General features: G+C 48.4%; 1 protein-coding gene across 3 annotated transcripts in view; it reads left to right on the forward strand.

Annotated features, from left to right (window-relative positions):
* The window catches only part of LOC142580117 (adenylate cyclase CyaB), a 189,527-nt gene that overhangs the window by 133,085 nt on the left and 28,580 nt on the right, over window positions 1–27,862 (forward strand). For all 3 annotated transcript variants that reach the window (XM_075690933.1, XM_075690934.1, XM_075690935.1), the window contains one exon: window positions 11,689–11,799. In XM_075690933.1, the coding sequence (XP_075547048.1) occupies window positions 11,689–11,799 (111 nt within the window). The remainder of the gene's footprint in view (window positions 1–11,688; window positions 11,800–27,862) is intronic.

Here is a 27,862-nt window from a genome sequence, read left to right on the forward strand (position 1 = left end):
GGTGCTTTTGCCGCCGGAGGGGTAGTATTACGATAGGATCGAGCGACGCTCAAGAAACGAGCTGCAGCGAGAACGACGATGAAGTTCGTCGGTGCGCTTGGCGCGAGCGACTGTCGGCCTGGCTTCCTAGCTCCAGAGTAAATAGCCTGTAAATAGTGTCTTCTGTCTGTGTCCTTCCACAGGCATCAATATAAACTAGATAGGGGTGAACCGCCTGATTTGTATTGGTTAAATATATATATATATATATATATATATATATATATATATATATATATATATATATATATATTGACACGTGCACTTCTTTATCGGGCGACCACTTCTCACCAGCTAACAAATGTTATCGTACAGAGCAGGACGCGCCTGCATGTAAAAGAAGTTTCTGGAATGTTATCGATGGTTCCGTCCGCTGTCTTTCCCCGCAACTTGTGTAATCTGATTGCATGTATGCGCGACGCGAACAGTGTAGAACTTTGTGGAAGACACGCGGGTCCCAGCGGTTACTCTGGAACATTCGACGACTGATCTATAAAAGCCGACGCGCTTGACCCGCTGATCAGATTTTCGACGGTCGCCGACTGTGTTCGTGTAGCCTGTCTTTGTGGGCACATGTTCGCCCAATAAAAGCTAGTTTTGTCTTTCACAGTAGTGCTACTGTGTTCTTTAACATCACTACCACTTGACATCTGGTGGAGGTGCTTTTCGTCCATGTGCCGGACGTCCCCGACAAGCCGTAATCCAAGCCCGGACCGCAAACATAGCACCAACGTAGTTCCGGACCATCGAGCAAGCCGTCGTCTACAACAGCTGCCCCCGGAGCACGGACTTCTACCTGAGAAGACCGAAAAGATTGTGGCCAAGCCAACCACTATGGCAGCCCCAGTGTTACCCGTCGTACTTCAACAACCCAGAAAGCCCCCTACCATCCATGGAGCTACGTCGGAGGATCCGGAAACCTGGCTCGAACCCTTTGAAAGGATCTCGACCTTTAACAACTGGACATCTGAGGATAAGCTACGACATGTCTACTTCTCCTCGGAAGATGCCGCGAGGATTTGGTTCGAGAACCGGGAGTCTACACTTGCTACATGGGACCTGTTCCGCAGTAACTTCCTGAGGACGTTCACGAGCGTTGTCCGAAAAGAAAGGACGGAAGTTCTGCTGCAAACCCGAGGCCAACTACCCAATGAGACCATCGCCATCTTCACAGAAGAAATCACCCGTCTTTACCGGCATGCCCGTCCGGAAATGTCCGAAGAGAAAAAAGTACGTTTCTTGATGCGAGGTGTAAAGCAAGAACTTTTCGCCGGACTAATCCGAAACCCACCCAAGACCGTAGCTGAGTTCCTGACAGAGGCTACGACGATTAACAAAACTTTTAAAATGCGCGCTAGGCAATATAACTGCCAAGTACTCACGCCTCACTGCGCCATCCAAGCACATGGCTCCGGTGGTCTCCAAGAGACCATATGGCCATTGTGCGCGAACAACTGCGCAAGGTCTTGCCTTCGTCGCAACCTCAAGTAGCTTCGATCGCTGACATCGTGAAAGATGAGGTTCAGCAATAACTGAGAGTTCCTGAGGTGCAACCTCAATTACCGCATCCCCAGCCAGAAGCGATGACCTACGCCGCCGTCGCACGCCGTTAAGGTCCCCTTGCGCGCGGCGCCAGGGCCTTGTAATGCCAAAATTCCGTCGTCCGCCGCCGCCGCCGCCAGCACGGCCAACCGTCGCCCAGCGCACCTACGCGAGGAAGACGGACATTTGACGAGCCCCTGACCACCGCCTCTCTCTGCTACCACTGCGGTGAAGCCGGCCATGTGTACCGCCGATGCCCATACCGCGACCTGGGATTGCGAGACTTCGCCGTCAACGAACAGCGCCCGAGGGAAGGTGAAAGCCCTCGTGACATCGCCGACTACCTCGCCGCTACTCAGTGGAGCCCTCGACGACCGCCCCGTTCGCCGTCACCAGGACGCTACCCGTCGCCGCAGCGCCGACCATACAATGGCCCAGCCCGAGGCCGGTTAGCGAGCCCATATCCGGAAAACTAAAAGCAGCAACCGATGGAGGTGCGGTTGCTGTTCGTCGAACTGACGAACATCCTCCGCCGCCGACGAAGATGGCGAAGAAACTACCTCGACGACATATCGACACGCCACCGTCCCGACGAAATCAGGAAGTCAAGACTACAGCGACGAAAGACGACTTGACGACGCGACGTTCCAACATCAGTTCAACACGACGCAGCCGTGATCCGACGCCAAGACCTAACTGTAACGCAAGACAAAGAACCACCGACCTCGACGTGCTTCTCGACGGCCACGCAGTCACCGCCTTAGTCGACACAGGGGCCGATTACTCCGTCATGAGTGGACACATCGCTGCCCAGTTGAAGAAGATTAAGATTGCATGGGAGGGCCCTCAAATTCGGACCACTGGAGGACACTTCGTTACGCCGACTGGAATCTGCACGGCAAGAATTACCGTTCATGACCGGACTTACCCTGCCACCTTCGTTATCCTGCAACAGTGTTCACGAGACGTGATTCTCGGCATGGACTTCCTGAACCAACACGGCGCAATCATCGACATGAAGTCGAAGTCGATAACGCTGTCGGAAGAACGAGCGATACCGCCGGAAAGCTCTCGTAGTCGCCATGCCCTAAGCGTGCTCGAAAGTCAAGTCAGCATTCCGCCTTGCTCCAGCATTCTCAATTCCGTCGGCACCGAAACACCTTCCGACGTTGAAGCGTCATCGAGGGTGACCAACGTCTACTGCTAGACCGTGAAATTTTCGTCGCAAGAGGGATCGCTCGACTGCACGATGGAAAAAATAAAGTATTGCTGAAAAAATTTCAGCCATAAGTTCAAACACATCAACAAAAGCACTACGATCGCGTACATCGAGGAAATTCTGGAAACCAGTAATGCGTTTGTTCTCTCCGATTCTGCCGCGTCTACCCCGACGACCATAGTTACCAAACAAGACTTCGACGTAAATCCAAGTCTCCCGATGAGCAAGCGGCAACAGATCAGAAGTCTTCTCCGACGATACAAAGACTGCTTTTCGACGTCATCGAGGATTCGACAAACACCAGTCGCCAAGAATCGCATAATAACCGAAGAGTGCGCTCGACCACTCCGCCAGAGCCCTTACCGAGTTTCGACGCGAGAACTTGAAGCTATTAGGCAACAAGTCGACGAAATGCTCCGCAACGACATCATCCAGCCGTCGAAAAGCCCGTGGGTATGTCCTGTTGTCCTGGTGAAGAAAAACGACGGAACCCTTAGCTTCTGCGTTGATTATCATCGACTGCACAATATCACGTAGAAAGACGTATGCCCCCTTCCACGGATAGACGACGCATTGGATCGGCTCTGCAACGCTAAATACATCTCGTCGATGGACCTCCAATCTAGCTACTGGCAAATAGAAGTCGCCGAGAGAGATCGCGAAAAGACTGCGTTCATCACGCCAGACGGCCTCTACGAGTTCTAGGTCATGTCATTCAGACTGTGCTCCGCGCCTGCAACGTTCCAGCGCGTCATGGACACGGTGTAAGCAGGATTTAAGCGGCAGACCTGTATCGTTTACTTGCATGACGTCGTCATCTTCGCCAGAAATTTCGATGATCACCTTAGGCGGCTTCCGACAGTACTAGAGGCCATCAAATCATCAGGGCTCACTCTGAAGCCAGAAAAGTGCCGCTTCGCTTACGATGAGCTTCTGTTCCTAGGCCACGTCATCAGCTAATCCGGAATACGCCCCGATCAGCAGAAAACAGCTGCCATCGCAAAGTTCCCGCAGCCCATCGACAAGAAGGCAGTGCGTAGATTCCTTGGCATGTGTGCCTACTACAGGCGCTTTGTCAAGGACTTTTCACGCATCGCTGAGCCGCTAACGCATCTAACCAAATCTGATGTCGAGTTCAAGTGGCAAACGCTGCAGGCCGACGCATTTCAAGAACTAAAACGACGCATGCATTCACCGCCTGTACTTGCCCATTTCGGCGAAGACGCCGCTACCGAAATTCACACTGACGCCAGTAGCCTAGGCCTCGGTGCCGGCCTAGTCCAGAAGAAAGACGGACATGAACGGGTGATATCTTATGCTAGCCGGTCGCCGGCAAAAGCGGGAGGCAATTATTCTACGACTGAAAAGGAATGCCTCGCCATAATTTGCGCCACAGCAAAATTCCGACATTAGCTCTATGGCAGGCCATTCAAAGTAGTCAGCGACCATCACGCGTTGTGTTGGCTTACTAACTTAAAGGACACTTCAGGGCGGCTGGTGAGGTGGAGCCTCAGCCTGCAAGAATATGACGTCACGGTAATCTACAAGTCCGGACGAAAACACTCAGACGCCGACTGCCTATCACGCGCCCCCATCGATCTCCCGCCGGAAGATGAAGAGGATGACGACGCCTTCCTCGGAATAATAAGCGCAGAAAACTTCACTAAACAACAACGAACAGACCCGGAGCTAAAAGGCCTCGTCGAGCATTTGGAAGGGAACACCGACGTAGTACCTAGGGCACCTAAGCGCGGATTGTCTTCGTTCACATTACAAAATAACCTGCTCGCAAAGAATAGCTTCTCACGAGTCCGCGCCAGCTACCTTCTTGTTCTTCTACCTTCTTGGCTTGTGGCAGGAAACCGACGACGATGCTCGACGCCATGCTGCCGCACGTCACCGACGAAGAGAATCTTGACGTCGCAACCTACCTCCAGCGCGCCTAAGAAGCCCGACAGCTCGCCCGCCTACGGATCAAGAACCGGCAGCGTACCGACAGCCGACACTACAACCTCCGACGACGCTTCGTCGAGTACCAGCCGCGTGACCATGTTTGCGTTTGAACCCCTATACGCCGACGAAGACTGAGCGAGAAGCTTCTGCGTCGCTATTTCTGACCGTACAAGATCATCCAACGTATTGGCGCACGGGACTATGAGGTTCTGCCAGACGGCATTTCGCTCTCACAGCGGCGCCGCTCACGACCTGAAATAGTCCACGTTGTGAAACTCAAGCCATACTACCAGCGTTAATGAACTTCGGGTCTTCGCGTAACTTACCTTGGGACTTTGTTTCTTTTCGTTGTTTTGTCACGTTTGTTTAATAAGTCTCCTTTTGTGTTTCGCTCTCTTATATTTGTAGCATCGGGACGATGATATTTAAGAGGGGGGTAACGACACGTGTAGTTCTTTATCTTTATCAGGCGACCACTTCTCAGCACTTAACAAATGTTATCGCCCAGCGCAGGACGCGCCTGCATATAAAAGAAGTTTCTGGAATGTTATCGATGGTTCCGTCCGCTGTCTTTCCCCGCAACTTGTGTAATCTGATTGCATGTATGTGCGACGCGAATAGTGTAGAACTTTGTGGAAGACACGCGGGTCCCAGCGGTTACTCTGGAACATTCGACGACTGTTCTATAAAAGCCGACGCGCTTGACCCGCTGATCAGATTTTCGACCGTCGCCGACTGTGTTCGCCGCTATCGTTGTGCTTTAAGTGTAGCCTGTCTTTGTGGGCACAGGTTCACCCAATAAAAGCTAGTTTTGTCTTTCACAGTATTGCTACGGTGTTCTTTAACGTCACTATCACGTGGCAACATATATATATATATATATATATATATATATATATATATATATAATATATATATGTGTGTGTGTGTGTGTGTGCGTGTTTGTGTGTGTGTGCGTGTTTGTGTGCGTGTGTGTGTGTTTGTATTGTAAAGCAGTAGTGACGTTGAAGAAAGCAGCAAAACTTCCATTGAAAAAACTGGTGTTTTATTGGGCGAACATGTGCCCTGAAAAGCAAGCTACACTCAAAGATCAGCAATAGCGGCTCAATCTCTCAATAGTGGCAAGATCTGATCAGCGGATCAAGCGCGTCGGCTTTTATACGTCAGTCACGGAAGGTTCCATAGTAATCGCTGGGACCCGCGTGTCTTCCAGAAAGTGCTATATTATTCGCGTCGCGCGATGAAATCAGATTGCACAAAGTTGGGTGACAACAGACAGCGGATAGAACCATTGATAACTTTCGAGAAACTTCCGATACATGTAGGCGCGTCCTCAGCTGTGCGATAACACACGCATACACACGCACGCGCACAGTGAGGTAGACGCACGTATGAAGCGATTTATTGATGTTTACACCGGGGTCCGGCCTTCATCAGAATACAATGCATGGCGTAGGTACAGTTTATATACATAAACTCTAATAGCTAGGAATTTGCAAGGAATATGTCCGTCCTCGAATATTCAGGCAAACTACAGGAAACCTTGGCCCTTATCGCTTTGAATCAGGAAAGAATGTTCCAAAAGTTGTTATGGTAAAATTAGTGATATGTCACTAGCCTTGTCACCAGAGGAGCGATATTTTCAACTTGAACCTATGCAATGCGCGAAATGGTGCCCTTTTCTTGTTTTGTGATTGTGAGCCTGGCCAGGTGGTCGCAGTAACACGAAACAGATTGTCCAGTGAAATATGATAGGGCATCCTGCCTGGTACTACTTCAAAATTATGGACTGACTAGTAACTTGAGCAATCTAGAAGCCAACTATTTTTCTGTGCGCCTGAACCTCCGGCGTCATAACTTGATTGAGAACTTCCATAAAGTCAGAGAAAATCAGGAGAACCAAAACAAATTTGACGATGCAAACGCAGTGACATCCTGGCTAGTTTACAGAGTTATATCTATTGTTTGCCGGCCGTGGTGATTTAGCGGCTACGTAGCGTTGCCCTGCTAAGCACGACGTCGGGGGATGAAATCTCGGCCGAGCTTGCAGCATTTCGATGGGGGCCAAATGCTTTGCAGTGCTTGTCCTACCTCGACCTGTCCTTTGTTCGTGTTGCTCTATGCACTCTTAAACAAAAAGTTAGTAAATAGCTAGCAAATGCATGCGTGAACTAGATTCATATGTATTTTACTGCCATCTTACTAGTTCTGTACTAGCCAGCGGCTAGTAAACCTAGTAAGTGCTGCACTTAATAGTCAGAAAGATTTCTTAGATTTAGTAAGTAAATACTAATCTACTGCTACCTCATGTGGGCGTGGTCTGTATTAGGCTGTGACTGTGACATTATTATGCGAAATTTATATAAGCTGTAGCATTATTCTGTATGTTGTGCTAACAGTTACGTCAACGTCGTGGCACAAATATGTGCAGGCTGTAGAAATTAAGATACAAAGAATTAGGATACATTATTTATCCAAATACATAGGTGTTCAACGCTGCAACATGTTCTGCCTAAAACGACCTCTCAAAGTACTCTTGAAGTTCGTCTTCGGGTACGTGTCGCGTAGCACCCTTATCGTTCTGTATGAGCGATCTTTCGAAGAAGACCGCTGTAAACAAGGACGAGAAAGGAAGCTTGCCTATCGTACGTTGCGTGATGGAGTTATCTAGTACTTTGTTACCCGTAGTCATTAGGCCGTCATGTCCTTGGTAAGTATTATCTACGCCAACAATTCGGCTTAATAGATACCGAAAGGACGCCGTTTATCCTTTTTCATATTGACACGTATACCTGTTATCTTTATCGAGTGACCACGTTTCACCGCCTAACAAATGTTCGCACAGCGCAGGACGCGCCTGAATGTATCGGAAGTTTCTCGAAAGGTCAAGACATCCGCCATCGCAAAGTTCCCGCAGCCCATCGGCAATAAGGCAGTGCGTAGATTCCTTAGCATGTGTGCCTACTACAGGCGTTTGTCAAGGACTTTTCACGCAACGCTGAGCCGTTGACATATCTAACAAAATGTGATGTCGAGATCAAGTGGGAAACGCCGCAGACCGACGGATTTAAAGAACTGAAACGACGCATGCAGTCGCCACCGGTACTTCCGCACTTCCACGAGTACGCCGATGCAGAAATCCACATTGACGCCAATAGCTTCGACCTCTGTGCCGTCATGGACAAAGGAAAGACGAATTTGAACGTGTGATAGCTTACGCTGGCTGGTCGCTTTCAAAAGCAGAAGGCAGTTATTCTACGACCGAAAAGGAATGCCTCGCCATCGTTTGGGCTACAGCAAAATTTCGCCTTTACCTATATGGCGGACAATTCAAAGTCGTCAGCGACCATAACGCGTTGTGTTGGCTAGCGAACTTAAAGGATCCTTCAGGACGGCTGGCGCAGTGGAGCCTCTAACTGCAAAAATACGTCATCACGGTAACTTATAAGTCCGGACGAAAACAAACTGAATCCATGTGCCTATCACGCGCCCCCATTGACCCGCCGCCGCATGATGACGAGGATGACGACGTCTTCCTTGGAATAATAAGTTCGGAACACTTCGCTGAACAGCAACGAGCACACGCGTAGCTAAAAAGCCTCGTCGAGTATTAGGAAAGGCACACCGACGTTGTCCCTAGGGCATTTAAGCGAGGATGGTCTTTGTTCTCGCTTCAAAACAATCTACTCGTAAAGAACTTTTAACGAGTCCGCGCCAACTACCTGCTTGTTGTTCCGTCAGCGCTGCGTCCAGAAGTACTGCGCGGCGCCCTACATGATGATCCGACCGCTGGGCACCTCGGATCCTCCCGGACGCTATCGAGAATACAGGAAAAGCATTTCTGGCCGCGCCTGACCGCCGATGTTGCCCGTTACGTCAAGACATGCAGAGACTGTCAGCGACGTAAAACACCGCCGACAGGGCCAGCGGGATTGCTACAGCCGATTGTGCCTTCTCGGTGACTATTTCAGCAGATCGGGATGAACTTGTTGGGACCCTTTCCGACGCCAACATTCGGAAATAAGTGTATCGTCGTGGCGACGGACTACTTCACCCGCTTTGCTGAAACTAAAGCACTGCCGAAAGATAGTGCAGCCGAAGTGGCGAAATTCTCCGTCGAGAACAACTTGCTGCGACATGGCGTCCCAGAAGTCTTCATCACCGACAGGGGAACGGCCTTTACAGCAGAGCTCACGCAAGTCGTTCTGCAATACAGGCAGACAAGCCACAGGAGGGCAACTGCCTACCAACTGCAGACGAATGGTCTTACGGAGTGCCTGAATAAGACCCTCGCCGACATGCTATCAGTGTACGTCGACGCCGAGCACAAGACCTGGGATGCCGTCCTGCCGTACGTAACATTCGCTTACAACTCTGCGGTGCAAGAAACAACACAGATCACGTCATTTAAGCTGGTTTACGGCAGGAATCCGACGACGACACTCGACGCCACGCTTCCGCACGTCATCGACGAAGAGAATCATGACGTTGCCACCTATCTCCAGCGCACCGAAGACGCCCGAAAGCTCGCCTGCCTGCAAATCAAGAACCAGCAGAGGACCGACAGCTGGTACTACAACCTTCGACGACGCTACGGTGAGTACCAGCCTTGTGACCGTGTTTGGGTTTGTACCCCAATTCGCCGACGAGGACTTAGCGGGAAGCTCTTTCGCCGCTATGTCGGACCTTACAAGATCATCCAACGCATTGGCGCACACGACTATGAGGTCGTGCCAGACGGCATTTCGCTATCACAGCGGCGCCGCTCAAGACCTGAAATAGCCCACACTGTGCGAATTAAGCCATTCTACAAGCGCTATTGAACTATATGAATTCGCTTAGCTGACCTTTGGACTTTTTTTGGTCTTTGTTTCTATTTGTTGCTTGGTTACATTTGTTTAGTAAGTGTCCTTTTGTGTTTCGCTCTCTTATGTTGGTAGCATCGGGACGATGCTTTTTAAGAGGACGGTATTGACACGTCTACCTGTTTGTCTTTATTGAGTGACCACGTTTCACCGCCTCACAAATGTTATCGCACTGCGCAGGACGCGCCTACATGTATCGGAAGTTTCTCGAAAGTTATCGATGGTTCTATCCGCTGTCTGTTGTGCACCCAACCTTGTGTAATCTGGTTTCATCACGCGATGCGGATGGTGTAGAACTTTCTGGAAGGCACGCGGGTCCCAGCAATTACACTGGAACATTCGACGACTGACGCATACAAGCCGACGCACTTGACCCGCTGATCAGATTTTCGACAATTGCCTACTGTGTTCGCCGCTAACGTTCTGCTTTAAGTATAACATTTTTTAAGGCACATGGTCGACCAATAAAGGTTTAGTTTAGCCATTTACAGTTTTGCTAATCTGTTCATCGGAGTCACCACCACGTGACAATATTATTATAGATTCTTATGCACCTACAGTACCGTCGACTGAATTTCACAATGCAAGCGGCACTCGAATGGGCTCCATTGTATTGTTCGTAATTATTTTGCAGTTGCATTATTAACTGCACTACTGAGTTGGTACTAAGTTAGTGATTTTTCCTAGCTTCAGCAGGTTGTGAAAAGTACTAACTGTAATTTCACTACCGCACTTCCTAAAAAGGTAGTGCTTTTTGTCACAACAAGTGTGTTAGCATTTGGTTTGTGCATATCACGACATTTTAAGCATGAAATGCTATTAGCTCCCGTTGTGGGCAACCTTCATGTGACCTTGAGCAAAAAGCAAAGTCTTATCCGGGCACTCAAACGATAACATTGGGCAACTAGTCAAGATCGCATTACATACGGTAGTTACTTTTCAAACAAGTTACAAAAAACTGCTTCCGAGTTCTTCACAATGTTTGTTCACAATATCACTCAAGCTGTAACTTATAGCACGCTGAAGTCTTATTTGTCACTTGAAATAGCAACGTTCGAAAGGCAGATAGATACCAGGCACTACACACTTGATTGTCATCTTTTTCTTTTTGGCTGAATGCTCTTTTCAACGCCAGTGGTTCGCGAGTTCCGTGGCGCCTACGGCAGCGTCCGGCGCGCAGCGAGTGGCCGTTTGACCGAGACGATACTTGCAATGAGGTTTTGTCTGTGACAGGAAACTATTGCGTCCATATGTGGACCAGTGCACAGTATGGCGTGGGGCGGTGTGTTGTGGTGAGGTGTGCCGTTATGAACATGCACAACACCCATTTTAAGATTGTGGATAGTATAATCTCCAACCAATATGCTTTGCCGGTAACCATTTCATGCTTACATCTGCTCTCGGTTACGGGAGAGCCAGAATTTTTTTTAAGAGTGCGTATTCTGTATGACGATGAATTGGAAACATGCCTAAACGTATTCCCTTCTGAAATGTAAAACTGGTATTGCTCATTGTGTACACGGTAAAGACTATCAGGTGGTCAAAATTAATCGGGACACGACGCGGTGGATTAGCGGCTGTGGTGTTGTGCTGTTATGCACGAGGTCGCTGGACCTAACCCGGCCAGGGCGGCCGCATTTCGATGGAGGCGAAATGCAAAAACGCTTGTGTCCCATGTATTGGGGGCACGTTAAAGATCCCCTGGTGGTCAAAATGAATCCAGAGTCTCCCTCTACGGTGTGCCTCATAATCAAATCGTGGTTTTGGCACGCAAAACCTCAGAATATAACCCAAGTCAACATTAATCCGGTGTTTCCCGCTATGGCGTGCTTCATAAGTAGGTCGTCTTTTTTGCACGAACAACCTCAGAGTTATTTTTTTTTGTTATAGCTCCACACTTGTGGAAACTATGATACAGAAACATCCGAGCTTTTTCAAAATCTTTCATCACGTTTTGCTGCCGCCTGTTTATGAAGATGTTGAAGGTGCAAAAAGAAATAAAAAGCTGTTCGTGGGTGAATGTGGCGTCTCCAAAGGGTAATCACTCGGTGCTGATGTCCTCTTGTGCAGAAGGAGACCGCCACGCTGTACTTCTACGACCGGCCTGACACGGAGGGACCAAAGCGCAGCGACTACGACTTTCTCCAGTTTTCCAGCATTGACGAGGCACTCCTGCTGAAGGTGGGGTTGTGGCAACATCAGCTTTCTGGGGAGTCTTTGCCTAACGCCGATGGATACAATACGACGTTGTTAGTTAGTTGGTTAGTTAAATCTGGTTTAGTGGCGCAAAAGCGGCTAAGGCTATGCTGCGCCAAACACGAGGTGTTTTATAATACTATTTAAGAGTAGAAAGGCCGTGTTAATCTATATTTTGTTTAAAAAGCCAGTGCCGTCTAGGAATTTACGCAGGTCAGGTAATGGGATTATCGAATCATTTCCTTAAATTAAAGCAGGATGTAAAGGTATGTGCATTTGATATAGGTTATGCAAAAAGTTCCGTCTTTGTACTACAATGTGTGTGCATGTGAGTAGTATATGCATGACTGTTAGTTGTTCTTGGCATTTTTCACATGTTGGCACGTCTTCTTTTGTAAGTAGATAATTGTGTGTGAGGTGTGTGCCCAATGCGTTGTCGGCATAGAACTACTTCAAAGAAGCGCTCGTGATGGTTGCACGACTTCCACTCACCAAGTACGGGTTTAGTGAGATATAGTTTGTTTTCTCTACAATGGTCCCATTCGTGTTCCCACTTTGACGTTAAGGCCTTCCTAATGGCACGGATACTATCTTTATATGGAAGTGTTGTGTTTATTATGTCTTTGAATGCTGCCATCGATGTACATCTATCGGCTGCTTCGTTACCCGGTATCCTAACCTGACTTGGTACCCAGCAGAAGCGGATTGATCTCCCATATTTGTTAAGCGCGACCATGTTTAGTATGTCCCCTAACAGGGGTTCACACTCAGATTTCAGATTTAGAGCCTTCAGTGTACTTAAGGAATCAGTGTATATGACTGTGTTTTTGTGCTTGCCAGTGATAATCTTTTTAACTACAACCCATAAAGTATAAACCTCAGCAGTGAAAACAGAAGCATGTATTGGTAGACGGATACTTGTTTCCCAATTTTCTGTTACGGCCCCTACACCCACGTGTTCTTTTGTTTTGGAGCCATCCGTGTAGAATTACATGTGATTTTGATACTTGTCCTGAAGAGCACGGAATTCTTGTATGATGTGTTAGTGTGGAGTGTTTCTTTTCTTTAAATGTGTTAATGTCCAGTTGCACAACTGTGTGAAATTGTACCATGGGGCCAACCGTTGTGGTTTCTTGGCAACCTGGAGGACTTCGTGGGGAATGTCATAATCCCGACAGTATTGCTCATACCGCAGGACAAGTGGCCTAATCATGTTAGATCTATTTGTGTAGTGTAAGCGTGAGTTTCACTGTGTGAGGATGTCGTAGCATATGTGTTGCGGTGATGACTGAATTCTGAGTAGGTAAGAGAATGTTAGTAATGCTCTGCGCTGCTGTAATGAGGGTCCATTACCCTCAACATATAAACTTTGACTGGGTGACGTTCTGTAGGCACCACTTGCTAGTGGCAATCCAAGGTTATGTACTGGATCAAGTAGTTGGATGTAGGACTGCCTGGCTGAGCCGTAAACCACGGAGCCGTAGTCTGAAAGGCTACGCACAAGATACCGGTAAATACGTAAAAGACAGGTTCGGTCGGAACCCCAGTGCTTATGAGATAAATCTTTCAGGATATTCAATGCTTTATTTGCCTTCATCTTTAGTGTTTTAATGTGGGCTAGGAAGTTTAGTTTTTTGTCAAAGTTTACTCCCAATAATTTATATTGTACTTTGACCCGGTTCGAAAATTGAATGATGTCGCGCTGCCGGTAAAACAAACCGGCAGCGCGACATCATTCAATTTTAGAACCGGGTCAAAGTACAATACTCGTTTTTGCGAGTATAGCACTGTAACGGTTTTTTGAGTAGTGAAGCGGAAGCCATTTTTCTCAGCCCACACGGTTAGTTTATTAATTGTTATCTGGAGCTACCTTTCACATGTTTGTAAGTTTGAGGCGCGGCACGCTATTTGCAGATCATCGACGTATATGGAGTGCATAACAGAGGGGGGAAGGACTTTGTTAAAAGAGTTCATTTTTACTATAAAGAGTGTTGTGCTTAGTGCGCATCCTTGTGGCACACTATTTTCCTGAATGAATACACGTGACAGCGCCGTTCCTAACTCCTGCGAGCACAACGACTATGAAGTCAAGGCCTGCGCGCTGGCCACACGTCATCATTTATATGCCGGAAGAGCCATCAAGCAACCTACGATTGCTGAACAGGCAAGCCCTATCCATTTTTCTGGAACGTGCGGTGCCGGATCAAATTAAAGATATAAGAATAAATCCACGCAAGAATATACTCGCCATAGACGTGTACAACGCGAGTGCGCTTGGAAAACTTCAAGCGATCACGGAGCTAGGCGGAATCAAATTGCGCCCCTTTATCCCGATCGACGACACATCCATAGCCGGTGTGATTTACGACATCGACATAGCCATTCCTAATGATGACTTACCTAGCCTCATCAAGCCGGCATACGAAGGCACGATCATTACGCAAGTGCGCCGCCTTGGGAATACGCGCTGCGTGAAAGTAATATTCAAGGGGGATTGTATCCCATCCCACGTTAAAGTCGGACATTTTCGACATCCGGTCCGACCATTCATCCAGAAGCCGCTTCAATGCCATCAGTGTTTCAGGCTAGGACACGTCAAGGGCGTGTGTCCCAACTCGCTACTGTGTCCCCGTTGCGCTGAACCTCATGCAGAACAGACCTGCGGTGCCACGGTCCTGAAGTGTGCTAACTGTAGCGGCCCTCACGCGGCCTCGTCGAAAGACTGTCCCCGCATCAAGAGGGAACGCGCGGTTCTCAAGCAAATGGCCAGAGACAATTCGGCCCACAGGGGGGCAGCCAAAGTAGTACGGCGTCGGCGTCGACGTCGGCACCATCGTACGTCTTCGAAGAAGACGCATGCGCGAAGTGACAGTACCCACTCCTCTGCGGTGCCAGTTAGCCGCGCCGCGAAAGGGCCCACCACTTCCACGAAGGAAACAGAAAAGACTCTATCTTTAGAGGAATGGCCTACGCTACCGAGCCGCTCCCTTGCGACAGAACCTCAGCAGGTCGGGGCCCCACCTGATCCTTCTCCGGCCATGGATGATTCACCTAAAACAGACCGTCAAGTCATCTCGGTGCTACGTTCTCTCATGGAGGCCATTCGAACGCTTTTAGTGGACATGAGGACACCATCTGCTCGAAGCGCACTTAAAGTGTTGGACGCCTTAAGCCCAGTGCTTGCATCCCTCAACTAGACAGATGGCTACTCCTACCCCATCCTTCCGGAAAGAAGTCAAAGCAGCGTCCGTCATCCAGTGGAACGCCAGAGGGCTAAAATCACGAATTTCAGATTTTCGTCAGTTTGTCTACACCAATGGGTTTCCACTCATCGTCATTTGTGAGCCCAACTTGTCGAAACCAATAAGACTGTCAGGATACGAGTTTATCATCTCATCAACAAACGGTGCATGCAGCAAAATCGTCGTTTTTGTTCGTCGTGAACTCACCTATGTTTTGCAACCAATTGCGCCCCACGACGACAATCAATATCTATGCATCACCGTTAAAAAGAACAAACTCTTGTTTACTCTCATAGGCGTGTATATATCGCCTTCCAGCAATTTCGATACCAAAAGATTTGCGGATATCTTGAGTGTTTGTCCCGCCCCATGGGTCATCATAGGAGATTTCAATGCACACCATCCAGCATGGGGAAGTACAAGGACAAATGCAAGAGGACGAATATTAGCAAGTATCGCCCACAACTATGGCCTTACTCTCCTGAACGATGGTAGCCCCACCTTTCTTCGAGGCGTGACATACGGCAGCTGCCTCGACCTTGCTTTCGTCTCCAACTCTCTCGCCAGATGTGTGAAGTGGTTTCCAGACATTGAGACACATGGGAGTGACCACATTCCCATCTATCTGAACATCAAAGGCATGTCGTCTACATCAGGCTCACGGAATACCATTCGGACGATTCAATGGGCCAACTTCAAATCTGAGATGGAAGATGCCTGCCGCGAGGGCCTACCCTCTGGGTTAGAGCAAACGATTAAAATGACGATGCAAAACGCCACTCGCATGATGACGATCTCTTCCACGCGAAATGACTTCGACATAGAATTAGAGCGACTTCGAGCGCTTCGTCGCCGGGCGGAACGTCGATATCGACGTACAAAATCAATCCATGACCTTAGGGCAGCCAGGAGGATGCAAAAGAAGATTCAGCGTCGTATGGATAGATTAGCGTCGGAACGGTGGGCAACGTTTTGCCAGACACTCGACCCCCGCAAGCCACTGTCTCACATTTGGAAAACGGTGCAAGGTCTGCGTTGCCTTCCGGAACGGCGTTTTCCATTCAAGGCGCTAGCGCTTTTCCAAGGGCGGCAAGACATCGATGTCGCGGAAGACTTTTGTGCGCGGATCGCAGACCAAGCGGCTCGTCCAGATCCTCCAGCCCGAGCTGACGTCCCCCATTCCCGTGATTGCCGCATGGACCTTCCTTTTACAATGGAGGAGCTCGAAGCGGCACTAGCTCTCTGCAGGCGCTCATCATCTCCGGGTCCAGATGGTATATCATACCGGGCCTTGTGCTATCTCGGAGAGTCCGCTCGGATAGAATTGTTGAGCCTTTACAACACCTCATGGCAGGAGGGAAATGTTCCTGACGAATGGAAAGTAAGCCGCCTGGTGCCACTCTTAAAGCAGGGCAAATCCCCATTAGAACTCACCTCTTACCGCCCAATAGCACTGGCCAGCTGTGTCGGAAAGATAATGGAACGGATGATCCTTGGCCGCCTGGAATGGTACCTTGAATTTTACAAGATTTATCCGCTTTCCATGGCTGGTTTCCGACGTGACCGCTCTTCCATCGACAGTGTAGTTGATCTCGTTTCATATGTCCAGCACGAAAGGTCCCGTAAGCGTTTATCTGCAGCTTTATTCTTAGATGTGAAAGGGGCATACGATAACGTATTACATGAGGCCATTCTCGACGCTCTTGCGACGGTTGGCCTAGGTGGTCGAGTTTTTTTGTGGATTGCAAGTTACCTGTCTGCAAGATCATTCTATGTGTTAACTGACGATGGCCCAACTACGCGACGCTATACCAGCAGGGGCGTTCCTCAAGGCGGTGCTCTCAGCCCGACGCTATTCAACCTCGCTCTTGTTGGACTTGCTGAATGCTTGCCAACTACCATCAAGATTTCAACATACGCTGACGACATCTGTGTCTGGACTTCGGCAGTCACACGTCCTCAGATACGTGCGCGACTTCAAAGAGCGGCCACTTTGACAGCGAACTACTTGTGTAAACAGGGTCTCAGCATTTCACCTGAAAAATGCGCACTAGTCGCATTTACTCGGAAACCGATGACGCCTTATATCATCTCAATCAATGGGCGGACCATTTCCTATGTCCGAAACCACAGATTCCTTGGCGTCATTATTGACCGAGACCTCTGTTGGAGCCCACACGTGGCCTACATGAAACGGCGCCTGACAGCTACTTCCCAGTTGTTCAAATACTTGACAGGGAAGACGTGGGGGATGTCAGTAGACGCAATGCTTAAACTCTACAGAGCTCTCTTTCTCGGTTTTTTAAGATACAGTCTACCTGTACTGAACAACACCTGCAAGACAAATATTCGTGTTCTGCAGGCAGTACAAGCTCAAGCACTCAGAGTCTGCCTTGGTTTGCCCAGATGTACGTCAACAGAGGCGACTCTTGCGATTGCTCGGGACCATCCAATGCGAACTCACATTACGGTGGAAGCCCTGAGAACGCACATCAGACATTTTTCACGTGCTCCCTATCACCACCTTGCAGCACTACCTTCAGCCAGGCACCAATCATCATTCTCTAAAACTATCAACAAGTACAACGACAAACTTCCCTCGGGCTTCACCGCTGCATCTAAACCATCGATACCCCCTTGGTGTCTTATCAGCCCCACAGTACATCTCAGTGTACCAGGAATCGGAAAAAAGTCTGAACTGTCGTCGCCTGTTCTCAAACAACTGTCTCTGCTTCTTCTGCACGAGAGGTACGCGGACAGTGAACACATTTATACTGATGGTTCCACAAACATCCAGTGTTCGTCCGGTGCTGTGGTTGTCCCAGCAAAAGCTATTACCATCAGCTTTAGGACTGACCACCCGACAACATCACCATCTGCTGAACTAGCTGCTCTTCGCGCTGCACTCCGTTTCGTCAGTCGGGAGCCACCTCGACAATGGTCCATCTTCAGCGACTGAAAGGCAGCCCTACAATCTGTACTATCAGCTCTGCGTCGCGGGCCGTTCGAACAGCTCGTATTCGATATTAGATGCCTACTCCATACATTACAGGAGAAAGGACACCACGTGACGTTTCAGTGGCTGCCAAGTCACTGCGGCGTCACTGAAAACGACGACGCCGATAATGCAGCTCGGGCAGCTCTTGAAGATGCACAAGAAGAGGCCATACCGCTTTCACGATCCGACGCAGCTAGCAGACTTCGAGTGCTTGCACAGGAGATGACGCTCTCTTCATGGTGCACACCAAACAGCCAGACCAACCAGAGCAACCGTCAATACCACCTGCCCTCTTTGATGCATCTCTATATGCCAACTGGACTCCGCCGAAGCGAGGCGACTCTGCTTTATCGCTTATGGTTAGGGGTGGCTTTCACGAAATCTTACTCATTCCGCATTGGAATGGCCGACAACGCTCTCTGCAATGCCTGTCTTTGCGAGGAGACGCTGCAACACATTCTGTGCGACTGTCCTGAATATAATGTTCAGCGACAGTCCCTGGCATCCGTTCTCGCGCACCTTGACACTAGACCATTGTCCCTCGACACGATTTTCACATGCCGCCGACAGAAGACATCGCAGGTGAAGGCGACGAAGGGACTACTTCAGTTTTTGAAAGAGACGGGATTGGACAAGCGGCTCTGACAGTGTTATCACGTACAATGCCAGATTGATAGACTCTACCGGACGATGTTTGTGTGCTGTACTATGTGCTCTCTCTCTCTCTCCCCCTTCCCCATCTTTCATCGCACCCATCCGTCTCCCATGTGTAGGGTAGCAAACCGGTTACGCTAAACTGGTTAACCTCCCTGCCTTTCCTTCTCTACTTTTTCCTTCCTTCCTTCCTTCGGTCCGACATGAAATCGGCTAGACATTTCAGCATTCTGCCTCGGATTCCTAAATCTGCTAAGTCCCTTAAGACACCAAACCTCCATGTTGTGCCGTACGCCTTTTCAAGATCGAAGAAAACTGTGGGACAATATTGCTTGTGTAGAAAGGCCGCACGTATCTCGTCTTCTAGCCGGACTAGGTGGTCTATTGTGGAGCAACCTTTCTTGTATCCACACTGATGGTTATCTAGCATGTTCTCCGTTTCAAGGACGTATGTCAATCTTATGTTGATAATGGCTTCATAGGACTTTGCAAGAGAGCTTGTGAGTGCTATGGGTCTATAACTGGTTGCTGTTGTGGGAGGTTTTCCAGCTTTCAAGAACGGGATTATGATAGCTTTCTTCCACTCTTTGGGCATTTTTCCCGTTTCCCAGATTATGTTGAAGAAATGGAGCAAGGTCTCAACTGCTTTAGGGGATAGGTGAGCTAGCATTGAATAGTGTACCCTGTCCGGACCGGGTGCTGTTTTTTTTTTGCCACTAGTAAGTACTCTGTTGATTTCTGGAAGCGTTAAAGCGGCATTATACAGTCTTTCCGAACTTTATGTGGTCGGAAGCTTTAGTTTTTATGCTAATTGCTTATGTTTCAGAAATGCAGCAGAGTAGTTTTTCGAGCTTGGTATATCATGGAAATGTTGCCCTAATATGTCTGCTTTTTCTTCTATATTTGTTTGTGTGCCTGGAGGTGACAGTATAGGGATTGTGTTAGAAGCGTAATCGCCTCTAAACTTGCGAAGCTGATCCCACATTCGTTTGGATGTTATTGAGCTATTTATAGAAGAGACATAATTTTTCCAGGACTGTCTTTCGGCTTGTCTGCGTGTGTGCCTGGCTTTCACTTTTTCTTTTTTGAAAGAGAGTTGATTATCTTGTGTTGGGTATCGCCGAAAGATACCCCACGATTTGTTTTGTAGTTTTTTTTTGTTTGCGTACATTCTTTCGTCCACCAGGGTTTTAGGTTTTTTCTTAGGAAGCCAGACGATTGTGGGATTGTTTCTGCTGCTGCAGCAAGTATACAGGCGGTGATCTTATCATTCATTTCATCTATGGTTAGCTCATCTGATATGTTATCCAGAGTGGCCTTTTCAGTAAAGAGAGGCCAGTCTGCTAGATGGAGTTTCCAACGGCGTGGCCTCAGTGGGATGGTAAGAAAAAGAGATGTTCTTTTAATGTTAGCAGGAATATGGTCACTACCCATAGGGGTTCTCAATAACATTCCACTGAAGATCGCAAAAAGGAGATGGAGATCACAGTGCCAGATCTAAGCAGCTTCGTGACAAGATGCTTCGAAGGTGGCAGGTGGCGGGTTCAAACACCTTGTAGGGTATATTGCGAACCGACCACTGGTCAAACCGTGAATGCGTGCGGCTGTACTTGGCGTCTCTGCGTGGAGCGCATAATTAGCCGCACGGCGAACTAGCCCGAGACACTACGACGTTGTCTTATGGGAACACGGACCGCTCGTCGAGCATGTATGTTACGTGGCAGGCAATGCCAGTAGGTATCATAAAGTAATGGCGCAGTCATCCGAGGCATCTTGTTGCTGAGCTATTTCATCTCTTCGCTTTCATAACTGTGTGGGCGTATAGAGATGCTCCTGGGTCGAGTCGAAAGTGACTGTGTGTCTGGATGCTGTCGACAAGGTCGTTAGATAACATCGCCACTGAGACCGCCACCCTTGGCTATTCGTATGAAGCTGCAGGGAGAATGCCTGAAGGACGTTTAATTAATGAGTTGACGTTTTTAGCGCCAATTTTCCAACAGGAAAATACTCCTAGGGACACATTTGGCGTGGAAGCGCGTTGACTTGACACTACTGCAGCCTACAATCTACACACCTCGTGAATACTGGGGTGGAATTGTTCAGCTGTCTATGGTAACGGTGACGCCAAAGAGAGTGCATAGTATTTGAGGTGTTCCACACAGACGCGTGTTTTGGGGCTACATTTGTGGACAAATATGGAAGGCGATGGTGATACCAGGGCTGTCAAATAAACTCAGCGGAAGCGTGCTAAATGTGCACGTCGTGATTGTACAGCGTACTATGGGCGTACGCAAACTGCTGTGCATTATTTTACGGCAGCAATCAAGAGTTCAAACTATGGACAACCAGGATACGAATATTTTACAATTTCTCGCTAATACTGTATAACGTTGCACGTTTCATTCTGTTCTTTTCTTTGTTTATATGCTGTCACCCACTCCCCTCTGCAATGCCTCGGCGATTGAGAGTATCGAAAATAAATGAATAAACAAACGTCCAGCTTGAGGATGATGACATTAGGTGGATGGTGCGACGTATGGGTAATGACACGTTCTGCCGTAGAAAAATTTTCTGGACTTTCTGATATTTTAGTGAAAGGCAACTGATAAACAGCGCATCGTGCTGTCTCACACATGATGATATTTATTCTGTTTTCGTGTAAAAGTAATAACTAAATTATTGTTATTTGATTTTTTCCTGTAGGGATACGGCACGTAGGCACGTAAATGTGGTTGCACATAAGGTCGGGACATCCGAAATTAGTTTCGCGCGATTTGTAGTCTTGCAGTGTAATTCGTGGACTAGTCGCAAAATACTTATACAACCAACTAGTGAGACATAATATCTTAATATAGTTACCTTATTTTCCGCATGTCCCAGGGCTTGAAAGGTGAACCGTGTTGCATTTCATGGTAGCTTGTAAAATAAATCGTACTGCAGATAGGACGGTAACAATTTGTGCCTTGTTAAGAATGGCGAGCTGCAATGCAGGATTGCCACCCAATTACGACTGGGGAACAAGACGCGCATCCCCCACTCTCCGTCGCTTCAGCTAGGATGCGTTCGATGAAGCGGGCTTTGTGCTGAAAACCGCCGCCATCCTCTAGCCCCATCGCCGTTATGACGGAATGAGTTCGGCGGACGAACTATTGTGCCCGAACTCCCCAGCGCGGACCTGATCTGCTACGCGTGCGCGAGCTGCCGCGGGAAAGCCGTTTTTTGTTGCTTCCCACGCGCCGACCGGGACGCAAGACAACGAGCTACCCAGAATGGCTCCGAGCTACCCGGAACGGCTCCCCTCTGGCGTCGGCTCCGGACATCGGAATGTGTGTGCCTTTGTGTGCGTAAGCCATCCTGCGGGAGGCGGCTAGTTTTGCGATGAAACACGAACATTCGCCGCCCTGTATCGCCGGCGGACCGAGTGTTTAAAAACTGCTGTTGTGCGGATGTTCGATACACTTTCTCTTGAGCAGTCATGTTGGACTGACACTCTTTTTCTTAAGCAGTCATGTTAGACTGATGCACTTTTCTCAAGCAGTCATGTTAGACTGATATAATTACTGTAAATAAACCCATTTTCCTCGTTCTCGATGAGAAGCAGTTCTTCCCTTCATCAACGTCCTCAGCGTGGATAAGTTGGACGACGGCATGGGCCAGCTACCTTCGAATTCATGCCGGACTCCAATCTTGACAACGGATCACGAGCGATGGGATTGAGCCCCCAATCCTGACAACTGGTGACAGTGGTGGGATGGACTTTGCGACATGGTGCTGTATCTGCGGTGAGTGCTTGGTTCTTGCTTTGACTTTCTAGGCTTCATTTTGCAGTTGTTCTGTTTAGAACTGTAGGGAAGCTAGATTGTTGAGTGTTAGCTAGGTTGCGTTTACCTAGCTAGATTTAGAGAGCAGAACCAAGGCAGTAAAGCTGCAATCATGGAGTTAATGACACTGCTGAGAGACGAGTTGTTGATTGTTGGTGAGGAACTGGGCCTAGATGTGCGCAAGGAAATGCTAAAATCGGAATTATTGGAGCTAATTTCCGAAAAGGCCAGTGAGGAAGAAATTGAAATGGCGTTAGAACTTCTGAAAAAAAGAGAGAAACGGGACAGAGAAAGAGAAGAACGGGACAGAGAAGAACGGGAAAGAGAAGAATGGGACAGAGAGAGAGAGAGGAACGCGATAAAGATCGCGAGTTAAGAAAAATGCAACTTGAACTTGAAAGCAAACGTTTGGAGTTGTCTCAAGGAAGTGAAGGCGCTCTGGGACGATCAAGTGAGACAGAATCGTACCGCATGGACAGGCTATTAAAGCCATTTGAGGTCGGGACCGACATAGGCTTGTTCCTAAGCAATTTTGAAAGGACTTGCGAAAAGATGAACTTTGGCCCGAGTACATGGCCACAGTGGTTGCTCTCTATGTTGCCGTGTGAGGCGGCGGAAGTAATCGCCAGACTGAGTGCTTAGGATGCATATGATTATGCAAAAGTTAAAGCTAGTCTCCTGAAGAAATACCACCTTTCAGCCGAAGCTTTTCGGCAAAGGTTTAGGAGCACAGGCAAGAAAGATAGCGAGGGATATCCGGATCAAAAATAACGTACAGCGCAAAGGACAAGGACAGCGATAGACGACATACACAGCGCTGACTTCCAACAAGATTTTATTGCGTTGCCACATCGTGTGTATATATACAAGAAGAGGCATGCGCAGAAAATGTACGACAGTCACAGGGGGTGTCCAGGGTGTCACAGTGTTGCGCTGTACGTTATTTTTGATCATGAATTACCAACTAGCCCAAGCAACCACCCTAGGATATCCGGAGTTTGCATATAGCTCAAAGGCCAACCTAGTCGAGTGGCTTAAAAGCGCGGAAGCGTACGACAGCAGAGACATGATCATTGAATGCATGTGTCTAGAGCAGTTTTACAAAACCATCCCCCAAGCTGTGAAACTGTGGGTGCAAGACAGAGGGAATGTAAACACTGTGGAAAGGGCGGCCGAATTAGCCGAAGAGTACGCAACCCGTAGAAAGTTGAACTCCGAGGACGGAAACTTGGACGGTCGAAATGGACCGCGGAAACCATTACCGTTCAAAAGGGGCGAGCAGACTAGACGATCGGAGCCTGTAGACATGGCGGAAAAGCCCGCAGAAAAGAACGAAGAGAAACCTAATGTAGAAACCGCACAAAAAGAACAGAAAAGAACATTCCAATCTTTTAGACCAATTCGCTGTTACAAATGCCACAAACTGGGACATATAGCTGTAAACTGCGGGAAGCCTAGCGTAGTTTTCTCCTACGTGGAGGAAAAAGATGAGAATATGGAACTTTTAAGTCCATATCTTCACGACCTGCAAGTTAATGGAAAACCATGCCGAGTTCTAAGGGACAGTGCCGCCACGATGGACATTGTCCATCCATCTTACGTGACGGTAGATGACTTCACCGGAGAAGTAGCATGGATAAAACAGGTTGTAGAACAACACAGCGTGTGTCTGCCCATGGCCAAAGTCAAAATCAATGGACCGTTCGGGGAGCTAGAGACTATGGCTGCAGTTTCCAAATTTTTGTCACTGCAGTATCCTCACATTTTTTCGAATCGTTCGAATCAGTTACTGCGTGACAAAGGGCTCAAACTGGGAGAGGGCATAGTACAAGCATTGACCCGAGGCCAAGCTCGTAAGATCGCGGCGCTTTCGGCTGAAAATGCACAAGCTCCTCCAGCGGAAGCAGAAAAGGGGATAACTTCAATACCCGAATCCGAGCAAGGCCCGAGGAACAAAAGAACAGTTGAGGAGAGCCTGCCAGCTGACCAGCTCAATGAGAGCGTAGCACTAGAGTGTCAAAGTTCTAGCCTACAGGAAGAGCAAGCTGACGCACTCACAAGCGAGACAGGGTCGTTATTATCACCGGCCTCAAAGAACTTTGATCAGCTCTTACGTGTGGATAGAGAGTCACTGGCAGCTGAGCAACAGAATGATGAGAGCTTAGCTAAATTACATGACACAGCTAAAGAAGGCATTGCTAGGCGCAACGTGACGATACATGAGAGAGAAGGATTGTTGTATCGGAACTACAGAGATCGATAGGGTAGGATTTGAGATCAGTTAGTCGTACCTACTAAGTACAGGGAGGACCTTTTGAGTCTATGTCATGGAAATGGGTGGTCCGGCCACCTAGGCATAAACAAATCAAAGGAAAGATTGCTTATGGAATACTACTGGCCTGGCTGTTTCAAAGACGTAGAAAACTTTGTAAGATGATGCGACGCCTGCCAGCGTTCTGGTAAACCAGGAGAGACATGGAAAGCTCCGCTGAAGGTAGTGCCCTTAATAACAGAGCCTTTCAGACGACTTGTAATAGACACGGTAGGGCCTCTTCCAAAAACAAAATCGGGCTACAGGTACTTGTTTACCATGCTGTGTCCGGCTACCAAGTTTCCAGAAGCAATCCCTTTGAAAGAGCTCAGTTCCACCGAAGTAGTAGACGCGCTTTTGACAGTGTTTGCACGAGTTGGGTTTCCAGCCGAAATTCAGGCAGATCAAGGGTCAGTATTCACGAGCGCACTGACTTCCACATTCTCGCAAAAGTGCGGGGTAAAGTTAATACACAGTTCTGTCTATCACCCTCAGTCAAACAGTGTAGAGAGGTGGCATTCGGTGCTTAAGCGAGTTTTGCGTGCGCTCTGTTACGAGCATAAGGAGGACTGGGAGAACTGTCTGCCGGCAACTTTGTTTGCTTTGCGAACGGTTCCACATGAAGCGACAGGGTTCTCACCAGCAGAACTAGTGTATGGGAGGACACTCCGTTCTCCACTGAGAATGTTAAGAGAGAGGTGGGAGGAAAGAGGGGAGAGTCCAACAGTAGTTGAATACGTGCTAAATTTACTGGAACGGCTAAGCGCAACCCAAGAACTAGTCGGAAAGAACATGGGAATAGCTCAAAAGAACGCCAAATTCTATTACGACAAGAATGCGAGGCTTCGTACGTTTAACGCCGGAGACCAGGTAATGATCCTCAAACCTTCAAGAAAGAACAAGCTTCAAGTTCACTGGGACGGACCCGTTAAAGGGTTGCACAAACTTTCAGATACTAACTATGCTCTGAAAATGCCCGGTCGCAGGAAGGAGGTGAGGATATATCACTGCAATTTGATGAAGCCGTATATAGAGCGGAGCGGAGTCGTTAACTATACCATCAAAGAGCAGGATGGCACTAGTACCAAGTTTAAAGAGTATAGGGCGACCTCCAACTCTGAAATCGGCCTAGAAGAAGTAGTAGAACGCTCGGTAAGCTCGCACGCTCTAAGACCCGAGCAGCTAGATGAGCTAAAAGAGGTGTTAGGGGAATATCTCGACAGATTTAGCGATCAGCCAGGTAGAACCGAACTAATAACGCATGAAATTGAGCTGACATCAACCGAACCAGACACCCGCCTTACAGGGTGTCTCCAAAACAGAGAAAGATTATGGAGGTAGAGATACAGCGCATGCTAGAGTTTGGAGTTATTGAGCCCGCTGAGAGTGACTACACGTCACCGCTAATACTCGTAGAAACCCCTAACAACGACCCTCGTCCGTGTGTTGACTACAGGAAGTTAAATGCCATCACTAGGGATCAGCTGTACCCGATACCCAACATTAAGGACCGAATTGAAAGAGTTAGCGCTGCTAAATACATTTCAACTATAGATCCCGTGCGGGGGTACTGGCAAGTTCCCCTTTCAGAAAGTGCCAGCCGCTATGCCGCATTCATCTCGCCTGTAGGCACTTTTCGCCCTCTCGCACTCAGCTTCGGGCTGAAGAACGCGCCATTTAGCTTCTCTAAGTTATTGGATATTGTCCTAAAAGACTTGCAGGAGTTCGCCTTGCGCTATCTTGATGATGTAGCAATTTTTTCGGACAGCTGGGAACAACTCGTATCGCACCTCAAACAGGTGTTCTCACGGTTGAGGGAAGCCCGCTTAACGATGAAAGCGGAAAAGTGTAGGTTTGGTTGTTCGCAGGTTACTTATCTAGGCCATGTTGTCGGTCAGGGCATGAGACGGCCGGCTGAGCTGAAAATAGCTACGATTGGAGAATTTTCTCAGCCGCGCGCGAAAACGGACCTACGTTCATTTTTGGGACTTGTGGGGTACTGTCAACGGTACATTCCGAATTACTCGCAATTGACAAGTCCATTAACAGACGCCCTTCGAAAGGGAGCACCGAGTAACGCACACTGGGATAAGGACAAGGAGAACGCTTTCCAAAGTTTGAAAACGCTATTGGTTTCTCGCCCTGTGCTTCGCGCGCCAGACTACACAAACGAATTCATAGTTCAGTGCGACGCAAGCGACAGAGGTATGGGCGTGGTACTTAGTCAGGTGGGCGACGATAACGAGGAGCATCCTATCCTCTATGCCAGCCGTAAACTAAATGTAAGAGAAGAAGCCTACAGCGCTTCAGAGAAGGAATGTGCTTGCTTAGTTTGGGCCGCCCAGAAGTTGTCGTGTTACTTGTACGGAGCGAAGTTCATCTTCGAGACCGACCACTGTCCTCTGACGTGGCTCAATCAAATGTCACACAAAAATGGTCGCTTGCTCCCATGGAGCCTCACTCTCCAAGAGTACAACTTCTCCGTTAGATATAAGAAGGGAAAGTTGCATAGCAATGCGGATGGATTGAGCAGGCTAATTTGAATTCTGCGCTTGAGGGTCCCGCCTAAATTTTAGGGTTACTAGTGTTAATTTTATTAAGCGAAGAAGATCCCCTCTCATTTAGCAGGATTCCCTCCATGATTGCTGAATTTGTCAGCAGGAATTTGCTTCAGAAATTGGCATAGCGAAATGCAGTATTTTTTTGTTTCTGCACTTATGTTGTTGTTTTTTTTTTGAAGCCTAGCGGGTCCAAGGTGAGAGCCAATGCACGTCATCTCGGCACAGAGCCGTGTTGTGGGGTTCATTTTGCAGTTGCCTGTCCTTGTTGGATGTTTTGGGGCGGTGACATCAATACACAAGTGGTCACTGTGAGCCAGGACATCAATCCCCCCCCTCCCCCTGACCACCAGCCGTTCTGTTCCTGCCTAGCGGTTGTCAGCGCTAGACAGTCGAGATTTTTCAGGCCATGGAGGCGCTGTTAAGAATGGCGAGCTGCAATGCAGGATTGCCACCCAATTACG

Source organism: Dermacentor variabilis, chromosome 4 (genome assembly GCF_050947875.1).
Source record: "Dermacentor variabilis isolate Ectoservices chromosome 4, ASM5094787v1, whole genome shotgun sequence".
NCBI classification, from domain to species: Eukaryota; Metazoa; Arthropoda; class Arachnida; order Ixodida; family Ixodidae; genus Dermacentor; species Dermacentor variabilis.